The sequence below is a fragment of the Mercenaria mercenaria genome, chromosome 4 (genome assembly GCF_021730395.1).
Source record: "Mercenaria mercenaria strain notata chromosome 4, MADL_Memer_1, whole genome shotgun sequence".
NCBI classification, from domain to species: Eukaryota; Metazoa; Mollusca; class Bivalvia; order Venerida; family Veneridae; genus Mercenaria; species Mercenaria mercenaria.
Window position 1 is genome coordinate 6,242,245 of NC_069364.1, and position 11,401 is coordinate 6,253,645.

Sequence of the window (11,401 nt, forward strand, 5' to 3'; positions counted from 1 at the left end):
CTAGGTCACTAGGTCAAATCAAAGAAAATGTTTGTAAGAGGACAAGTTTTTTGGTCCAATGTTAATGAAAATTGGTCAGAATATTTGTCTCCATGAAATCACTAGGTATAACATGTTTACGGTGTGTTACTCAGGTGAGCGACCTTATGTTGCCTCACTTGGTGGTGCTCTTGTTCATCATACTCAAAAAACTGTTCCCAGTCAAAAACTGTACTCGACTAAACAACTCAATAAATCTGCTTTATTTATTTTACTTTATTAGCAGCATATATATGCCCAACAGGTCTGCCTGCTTAGCTCAACAGGGAGGATCGCGGAGTTCCTTCCCTGGGTTAGGCATATGTTCTCAGTGACAAATAATGAGATGTATCTGAAATCATTTGAGCCGCGCCATGAGAAAACCAACATAGTGGGTTTACGACCAGCATGGATCCAGACCAGCCTGGGCATCTGTGCAGTCTGGTCAGGATCCATACTGTTCCCTTTTAAAGCCTATTGGAATTGGAGAAACTGTTAGCGAACAGCATGGATCCTGACCAGACTGCGCGGATGTGCAGCTGGTCTGGATCCATGCTGGTTGCAAACCCACTATGTTGGTTTTCTCATGGCGGGGCTGAATTTTAATTTTGTCCTCTATCTCAGATTCATAGTTACTTGCCGAGAACAGACAAGTACTGGTACAGAATCCAGGAAGACTGGTTAGTCTTAATTGCCTAGCTTTACATAACTGAAATATTGTTGAAAAAGGTGCCAACTAACCAAGCCAATAGAGAAACATAATGAAACTATATTCTCTACTGTTCCATGTAATGCTGTATATTTCCTCAAGGCAAACAGTATGACGGACCACTATAATAACATATCACATTTTATTGAATAGGTGTATCGAAAACACAAACAAGAATTACAGAAGCTGCACATACAATGCCCTCTTAAACAACATTTTAAACAGATTTTTCAAAAATAATGAAAGACAGAGCGGAGAGTTTTATTTTCCAGTGTCAATCATCTTTTACGTTTGAACTGCCATTTATACTGTGCAGCAGCTTCTTTTGTCTCAGCTGCCACTTTCTTCTTCTTTACAGCTTTGTCTTGCTGCAAATATAATAAAATATTAATTGTAAATATAACAACTAAACCATTATATGTTTAAATATTTTCTCAATGAAATAATGGTAAGCTCTTAAAACTGATGCATAAGTGTTCTGTCAGCTGCCTCTGTTTAAATGTTCTCTTTCACACTAAAATTATGATTAGATTTTCTGCACTTACATAAAATTCTTCAATAATACACTGTCTACTGTTTCAAACTATTTTGCGAGATGTGTTAAAATCCTAATAATCATTAAAAGGTGTAGCGGAGATTCATCAAAATCTTTTGTCAACTCTGAAAGATACTAAAACTCTGCAAATGACCTACAGATTACATAAACACTGCTGTTGACGGATTTGACATCAAAGCAATTTAGTCAGTTTTCAAGCCTTTAATTGCTCAAGAAGAGCCAAGATGCACTCCCTGGCATTATTTTAGGCACGGACAGGCACCTGAAAAGAACCATCAACCAGTTGGATGACTTCCTCCCATATTCTACATTTGTAGGGTTTAAAACAAACATCCATGAGGGGCAACTGACATGAACTTGAAGTAGTCCTTAATCAGTTGGCCAAAGGAGTGCAATGACTGTCTGCAGAATAGTTTAGCCATGTACCAAGGAGCACAGTGACCGACTCCACAATAGCTTAGCCTTGCCCTTTGAGTGGTTATTCATAACAATAAATCAGGAAGCATAAAGACCACACTCCACAATAGTTAAGCTTATCCTCAGACTCATTGTTTGTACTCGTTCCTTTTCCCCTTGATGATTTTTTTCATATTTATACAGAATGCCTTGTTTTCAAAGAATTTGTTGAACTCCGAGGATCTTTTTCATTAAAGCTTAAATTAGGTGCTATGATAATTCATACAAATGTCAAATTATCAAGTATTCAATTTCAAATATCTATGGAGCTGGCACAATACAATTTGGAGATGTAGTATCATAATGAGCACCATCACTTTGCCGCACTATCTATAAAGCTTTTCTCACTAAAACTGCAACTACAGATCATAATTGAGCCGTGCCATGAGAAAACCAACATAGTGGGTTTGCGACCAGCATGGATCCAGACCAGCTTGCACATCCGCGCAGTCTGGTCAGGATCCATGCTGTTCGCTTTTAAAACCTATTGGAATTAGAGAAACTGTTAGCGAACAGCATGGATCCTGACCAGACTGCACAGATGCACAGGCTGGTCTGGATCCAGGCTGGTCTCAAAGCCACTATGTTGGTTTTCCCATGGCACGGCTCAATTATGTCCCTCACTGCTGGGAGTTTTAAATTTGGCAGTGCTTTTACCTAAGTACACCCCTCCCACCATTGCATGAAATAATACCCAAATGGTCACCTGGAGTCTTCCTACATGGTTAAAAGCTTGAAAGATTTGTATTACCCAACTTAAAACCAACCATGTTGTGCTTCCCAAAAATCTACCCTTACCTTTTATCTTTTTTTAATGAAGCAGCTTGGTACAGGGTCACATAAAGTACATTGCTGTGAAATTATTTCAAAAACAGACCATAGTTTCTGAGGAGAAGATTTTCAAAGTTTTCTATATAAAGAAAACTAGCCCCACCATCTGACAGTCATGTTTTTAACGAAAAACAAAATGGTGTGAAGGAATTTGTTAGAGGGTCACTTAATGAACACTGCTGTAAAATTGCTGAAATCCACTGTATTTCAAAACTGTGCAAATGGTTTTTGGGGAGATTTTTTAAGATTTTCCTATCTGGTGCCATGGCAACCAGAATTCTGCATGAATGACGGAGACTTAAATCTGAAAGACCACCATCTAAGGAACATTCCTGTGAAGTCTGGTTGAAATCAGCTTGGTTGTTCTGGAAAAGGTATTGTTTAAAGAAAATGAGGATAAACAGACATCCAATAATCCTGAAAACTCATCATGAGCATTTCATACTCAGATGAACGAAAATAGAATGTTTCAATACCCACCAACAATTGTTTCTTTCTTTCCATCTTCTGTGATATAATACCTAGATGTTTCTCACGTTCTATTCTCTTCTTTAACTCTTGGTATTTCCTCTTTTTCTTCTCTGTTGCTGTCTACAATTTTCAACAATAGATAGCTAGACATTAGTAATCTCGGCACAATCATCTGTCATAAGTAAAATAGTAACTAGACTTAGAGTATAAAAAAATATTAAGGAAGAAATGATCTTTTTACCTGTAATGCTGATTCATCAATGTCCGCAAATTCTCCACCTTGTAAGCTCTCCATTGTTGGACGATTGAATCGTCGACCAACTAGTGCTGGATGTGTCCCAAAATGCTTTGCTGCATCGAAGTTCCTGGCTGGAATTAAATTACAATCTATAACATTATAACTTGAATTCAACTGTACAGCTGGTGACAAAGTAAAGCGTTCCATCTATACAGTCCAACCTATCTTAAGCAGCCAGCAATAGGAACAATATAATCTGGCCGTTTAAAACAATATGAAACTAAAACAAGTCAATCTGGAAAGTTAGCTGACTGACTGCTCTAGGCAAGAGGCTGTAAAATACCAGTGACCACTAAGGCAGGTTCAACTGAAATAACACTTGCTGGAAGAACAGAACGGAACAAAAAAAGTTTTATTTTGACTAAAGCACACAACTCATCATCATAACATAATGTGACATGACAGACACAATTTAACACAGCAACTGGTTTAAACTATTCTGATATGAAAGAAGACTTATTTTAGCAAGGTATGTACAGTGCACTACAATTGGTAGACGTTTTAAACGCTTGTATTAGTTGTTACCTTCTTTCTTTGAAGCCACAAACACTGTGTGTTTATTCTGGGGCTGATCTGCAGCATCTATCAAGTGCAGTGATGACTTTAATCTTTCTATTTTCTAAAAATTAAGGAAGCATGAAAGCGTCAAGTTTAAGAAATATGTGTTATCACACATAATCCTGTGAATTATAAATAAAACCCATATTGGGTAAATACATCTCAACCGGCAATGTTTTTGTCCTGAAAAAAAAGCAGTGTCCCATGCACTAAATGGGCCACATCAAAATATCACCTGTCCATTAATGCTTTCATGTGTGTTCTTACATAGAAGAAATTTTCAGTGGAATAAAACACTTTTTTTTAAATCGTGTGTGAGCAAAGAGTAGAAATGAAACAAGAGCTGTCACAGGAGATAGCGTGCTTGACTATTTTGATGCTGGATAGTAAAACTGGGCACATCTGAGGAAACTGGAGCTGTCACTGGAGTGTTTAATGACTCCAATGGTGGATGAAGATATTGCACAATAGCTTGAGTCTGTGTCAAAAATATTAAGTAATAAGAGAGGTAAAGTGTACCAAAACACTATATATAAGTATAATTCTATGCAAAATGGGGGCATAATTAATAAAATATTGGTGCAAGAGTTATGCATCTTGCGTCATATGAATGTGGGTGATGATGTGGAACAACTACTTCCAGTTTGAATCAAATCCATTTAGTAATAACTGAGATAGAGTGGAAGTGTATCAAAACTTTAACCTGAAATTCTAAGTAAAAAGGGGGGGTAATTCATGAAATATTGGTGCAAGAGTTATGGCCCTTGTGTCATATGATGTGAGTGATGATGTTGAACAACTATTTTAAGTTTAAATCAAATTTATTTAGTAATAAATGAGATCTAGTGAAAGTGCATCAAAACTTTAACCTGAGATTCTAAGTAAAAAGGGGAATAATTCATTAAATATTGGTACCAGAGTTATGGGCCTTGTGTCATATGATGTGGGAGATGATGTGGAACAACTGCTTTCAGTTTGAATCAAAGCCATTTAGGAATAACTGAGATAAAGTAATTACAGAGATAAGGAGAAAAAAGAGAAAGAGTAAAAAAAACTTTAACCTGACATTCTAAGTAAAAAGGGGGGATAATTCATGAAATATTAGTGTGAGAGTTATGGCCCTTGTGCCACATGATGTGGGTGATGATGAGGAATAATTATTTTAAGTTTAAAGCAAATCCATAAAGTAATTACAGAGATAAGGAGAAAAAAGAAAAATTGTAAAAAAAACTTTAACCAAGGTGGGGATGCGGAAAGACGCTGATGCCAGGGTGAGTGGGATAGCTCTCTATATACTTCGTATAGTCAAGCTAAAAACTGATATACAATAAATAATACACAAGCAAGTCTAAACCAACTTCATAACTCTAACATGATTTTTTTGTTTTGTTTTATCTGACCTTTAGATCTTACTGTCCTATCAAACCTTATATGGATAATTAAGACATTTCATTTAAAAATTCCATCCGGTAACTACCTTGAGTTCTGACGATCTTTTCATATTGACATATCTTTGATCTTGTGAAAACATAAGTTTCTTCTGGTCTGGTGTATATACTTCTGTATCTTGCTTTGACTGATGTACTCCATCCTGATATACAAACATCAAACACCTCAACACAATATAACTGCAGTCTACAGCCATTAAAATCATTCGTTGTAAAATGAAGTAACTAAGCGTAAAAGCTTTTGTACACTTGAAAATAAAACTGAAAACACCTACTGTGAAATCATTTAATTTCGAGGGCATGAAATTTCGTGGTTTTGGTCAGAACGGCAATTTCGAGGGGATATGAATTCGTGGATTTCAACTTTTGAACATAAAATGAATGGGAATTTTACTTGTTCGTTGGTTTTGTCATGGCCGGGCTCAGCTATAACTGAATATTCAGGATTCTGATGATTGCTATCTAAATATGATATTGCTTTGTTATTTTAAGGAATTTGCATATTCTCACATTGTATCCTGTATACCAACACAAGTTAATAAAGCATCTATGAATCATGGGTTAATGAAGCATCTCTTTCTGCCTGTCTGTCTATTTGTATGGAAATAAATCCTGAATGAAGACAAAGAAAACCTGATACATCCCTATGTTACCATGTCTGACAGATGGAAGGAAAAACAATTCTCATGCTAATTTTTCAATGGAACAGCTAACTAACTTCTGTAATATACAAATAAAATCTTACCTTTTTCACAGTTTTGACCATGTTGAAGTAAAACTCATCAGGGTTTCTAGCTAGAGCTTTCTGTGTCAGTACCTTTAATGTGTTCTGCTTCCTCTGATGATCTCTGAGAAAATAAATCAATGACTGTGATATATGTGCTTTCTTAGGCAACCCCTTTAAAGCTAACTAAATTTCATATAAAATTGGTTTGTATAACAATCAAAGGATTGTTCAATAACTCTTTGGCTTCAATTATGGTGTTAAACAGATTTCCTTTCTTGAATTTATCCATAAATTTGTACACTTAATCCTTCCTTTAATACTATCACAAGTATTATAGCTAAGATATCAGCTAATGACTCATCTTCAATGAAGATAATTCGTTTACTTACATACAGTTTAGTGAATAGCTTCCATCAATGAAGCCAGTTCATTTTCACTTCCATGCATTTTAGTGAAAAGTTTCTGCAGAATGTTATTACTGTAATATTTGTGATGCTCCCTTATAACTTAGAACATCAACTTGCATGTTCATGAATAAAATTGATGTCTTCATGACTTTTATATCAGATGACTGAATAAGTTTAACCCTTAGCATGCTAAATTTCTAAAATCTGGTCCATCTTTCAATCTGGGCAAACCAATTATTCAAAGGGATGTTCACTGAAAATTTATTGACTGAATAGCGAACAGTGCAGACCATGATCAGTCTGCACTGGTCGCAAAGGCAGAATCATTTGCTGCCAGCAGGCTAAAGGTTGAATTTCACTAACAAAATGAAAATACTTTGAACAAACAAGTACTGCTTGAAACTTTTTTCCAAGAACAACTAAATGAAATCTATGACACAAACAAGTTTTCTCTGAAAAGAAAGCAGACAGAAGAAAACAAGCTGGAGGTAACATTATAAACAATAATTTAAAATAAGAACAAGGAGCTGCATTTTCAAAATGCAAAAGCATGCCCCCAGGTGTATCATCAAAGATGTCTTTTTTTTGAGGATTGGTCTTATTGAGTTTTAAGCGTGAAGGTGATATAAATACAGGTTAGTTTAAATGTCTTGCCACTAGGAGTTTGTCAGTAAGAGCTAAATCAGGTAAGAGAGAAGTTATGTAAAAGAATGTTAATTTTGAGGTTCTTAGTGTGCCGGTCAAGATTACATAAAGGTCAACAATATATAGGTCAATTTTTAGGTCTTGCCACAAGGATTGTCGAGTGCTAGTATGAACTAAATTGGGTCATTAATGTGGGCTGTATGCGAAATAGCAAAATTCTGTATAGACAGATCAATCGCTATATGCTGGGGGCATAAAAACATATATACAATACCTTATCAAACATCATCACATATCAAGGAATTTAACAATGTACTTACATAGCTCTTTGCTTGTAATCTTTCTTTTTTTCCAAAGCACCAAGATGAGATCGACTTGCAGGCTGAAAATACAACACATGAAACTTTACATGTAACATCTGATTGAAATTCAATAAAGTATTTTCAAACCCAACTAGAGCTATCACCAAATGTGAATAATCTTCAATACTGCTTTGTTCAGAGAAAGAAGACATTTTGTTTAACAAAATAGTTTGAAAGCATGTAGAGGGAAGGGATATAGGCAAACAGATCTTTATAAGTAAAATAATTACAGTGATTCATTGTTTATTATAGTGTCACCCCTACTGAAAGGGCTAGTCAAGTTGGCTTATGAGACACCTACATACATTGAACAGCATTACACATTGAACAGCATTACTTCCTGATTCCTATATTTTAATGCCAGGCACCAGGCAGGTAGACAATCGGTATCCATTATTTAACTAGCTGGCGACTCACAACCTGTCTCTCTTCAGTAAAAAGTCCCACCTCTGACAGGGCTTGAACCGATGACCTCCCCATTGTGGGGCAGGTGCCTTATCCATTAGGCAACCGCAGCTTATAACAATATCAGATGAATTGTCATAAGTAAAGAAAAAAAATTATAGGAGTGTATAGCTTCTCCCTCTCCACCTTAGCCAACTGTCCCCATCACAGAATTACGTATCATGCTTATATCTATAGTATAATGTAATGGATGGTGAACATGTTACATGTACATTGTTTTGGAATTCCACTATAGAATCTATTTACAACTGTATGAAGTTTCCTTTAAAATAAAATATTACTAGGAAGATATTGCTTTAAGTGGCCCTATCTTTATGTAACCCACAAAGGAATATGTCATTTTTCATTTGACTAACGTATGATCAGAACATTTGTGTGAAAAAAGGGATTTTTGGAACAATTATCCCCACCTTACTTATTACCGGAGGTTACCGATTACTGGTGCAATCTGAAAATCCTGAATGTTTACTTCCTGAAGAGCACTTCCGGAATTCTTTGTTTACAAAGTTACACGACATTCACAAAAGTGACTCTTCCGTGAAATATGTCCCTTCTAAGGGTAAGTTACCTATTTATTTTATATGAATTGATGGAAAATATGTTGTTTTTTTTTAAATTAATTTTATTGATAAACTTCAATAACACTCGAATAAAGAATAATTCCCCAGAAAAGATTGAACAGAAGGAGTCCCATTCCTGTAAATGACGTCATCGAGCACCATCTCGCGCATGCGCTTTTTGGCGCCCCTTTTTGATGAAACAATACTACTGGACTAAACTTCTAATTCTTGAACGCCAACTGGCGTTAAACTTGGGAAGACTAACTCATGGGTAATTCAAGTACAAGCTCTTTTTGTTAATTGTGTGCATGGGTAAGGTTTTTTTGGTTTATTTCATTACAGTAACAAGGGACAGTGTGATAACTGATAAGTGTGGTCATTGGACACACCTTAAATACTGCTGTGGTGTGAAGTTTTTAAGGAGGCATGATGAGTTCTTGTGTCACCACTGAATGTGATATGTCTGGTTTATCTGTGATTTTTGACAAAAATGTGATAAATTGCTGTTTGTGATATTATTCATTTATTTAATTCATTTTGTATGCTATAAAATACATTTCTTCCCCACAGCAAATAAAATAATCCAGTAGCCAGAACTTTCATCTTTGTTTACTTGTTATTTTTGTGTATCTGGATGGAAGTTTAATGCAGTAGCATTATTTCTCACAATTCCACCGGTAATAGGTAAACATCCAAGACAATAACAGTGTTCCCGTGAGAATAAAATTAACTTTTAATGAAGAGAAGATAATTTTTCTTGAAAATGAATTTAAATTTAATATGAACTTAGGTGCTACCTAGAAGGCAGAGCTCTCTTGAAAAATCACCAGTGCCCCTTGAAAATTAAAGGAGTGCTGCTGTAATTATCTGGAATTATGGATCCGTTTTAGGAAGTTTATGTTCTTTAAGATCTATCAAAATTTTAAGAATTAATGATAATTCATGATTTCTGAATGAATGTCTTAGAATGCATTAAGATTAAATCTTGATATGCGAAAACTCTACAAATATGCTATAAACGAACTAAAGAAAGTTACGGTTCTTTTAAGAAGGAAGGATGTGTCCAACTTTAAGGCCAAAATACTACTATGACAGACGTCTGGAATGGGAGAATTAAAATCATTTACATGTACAAAGCTTGTTTAAAAACCAAAAGACTACCCATCTTTAAAAGTTAATGATGAGAATTTTACCCAGAGAAAATCACTTTTTTTTGCCGAAATTCTCAAAAACTCCTGTTTTATTTAATTTACTGAACTGCTAAGTTAACAGTCTATGACATTTTTATGGTTAATCTTTTAGCACTACTGGTATAGAATAGGAATGGTAGTAGGAGCCTTTTTGATGTTTATTATTAATTCATAGCCAATAGTTTTTTTTTTCCTAGTAATAAACTCTGATCAGTGATTTTTAAGCTTGCGGATGAAATATATGTGAACGGGGAGAAGAGCATTTTGTGCTTTTCACAGATCAATGCCTCTAAATTTTGATCCAAAAACCTTTTTTAAAAACAAGTTTTATCTACCGACTACTGTACAGACAATACATTGGAACCTGACATCACTAACAAAACACTTGTTAAATTTCACATGAATGACTTTTTTTTTTTACAATACTTTCAAAACAAATAATAAATAAAAAGAAGAAAAAAAGCTAAAATAAATTTAAAAATGAAATAAAAAAAAAAAAACGCTTCTCGTGAGGATCGAACTCCCGACCTTTGGTTTACAACGCGATCTCGCTAACCACTGCACCAATGTGGAAGTATGACGTCATCAGCACAAATATAAGTATATACAATAAATTTCAGTTATGGCAGCGTGACGAAAATCGTTTCGCATTGAAAATATTGCATTTTATCTTTTTCTTCTTCGTAGAAAATGTATTTAGCACTAAATTCTTATTATCAGGCGCTCATTTACATTTTTGTTCAACGTTCAAAGCAGTAAGCGAAACGCTTTTGTCAACCGTAAACAGCAAGCGTCTACTGACGTCTTGCTGATTAATTACTATGAGCATTGTGTACTGGAAGAAACCCGAACAACACCGATTCCAAAAACTTACCACGAATTTTCAACTCGATAGTAATTCTATGTATACACAGTTTTATTCATTTTCTTTTTCACACGTCTAACCGTAATGTGACGCTGTCGGCGCCGCTTTGCGGCGCCGGTAGCTCTGCTATTAAGCATATAAATTGAATGTCATGTATTGTGGAATATCAATCATTGTAATTTACACCGGTAATTGGTACACCAACTAGACCAGTGAGCTGCATGAAATCTAGACCTCGTTCTAAAGGAGTATTGGGGTTGTGGAAATCATTTTGTTTCTATTTGTCAGACGAGTCACGTGTTACCTGACTTCTTTCTTTATAAGACCTGGCCCCTGCCTTGCTCGCATTTTTCCATGATGACATTCTGTCACGAAAATTTTGACAAATATAAATTTCGCATGTGGGGAAAAGTTCTCCTTTGTAGAGAGTATTCTCATTGCAAATATCTACGCCAAAGTAAAATAATAACTCAAAGAAAAAATGTAACCGAAATCATGTTAATTCTAACCGAACAAGTGATCTAGATGTGAATAAAACATAAAGTTATTGACAGCATGAAAGTTATAGCATAGAAGATTTTAAATATAGCCATTTCTGCTCTGAACAATCAAAACTGATTACTCTATCAGTAAATAAAACTTTAAGTAGGGTCATATATTAATAACCGCAATATACTAAAACAACATCTCTCTCTCCCTCTGTGTGTGTGTGTGTATCTCCGGTGGTCTTTGTTTCGATTTAAATTATGAAAAAAATGTTTTCGAAACAGGGTTTACATTAAGATTTTTTTCTGGTGTTCATGCATGTTTCAACCCTGTCTATATATTAACATAC

General features: G+C 35.1%; 1 protein-coding gene across 1 annotated transcript; it reads right to left on the reverse strand.

The window, feature by feature from the left end:
- Positions 1–855: 855 nt before the first annotated feature.
- Positions 856–11,004, reverse strand: LOC123553180 (probable U3 small nucleolar RNA-associated protein 11). The gene is made up of 8 exons (XM_045342927.2): positions 10,871–11,004; positions 7,445–7,506; positions 6,091–6,193; positions 5,375–5,488; positions 3,865–3,958; positions 3,283–3,410; positions 3,051–3,161; positions 856–1,095 (listed from the first exon to the last, which is right to left on the reverse strand). The coding sequence occupies exons 1-8, from the start codon at positions 10,928–10,930 to the stop codon at positions 1,006–1,008; spliced, it is 762 nt and encodes a 253-aa protein (XP_045198862.2). The 5' UTR covers positions 10,931–11,004; the 3' UTR covers positions 856–1,005.
- Positions 11,005–11,401: the final 397 nt, after the last annotated feature.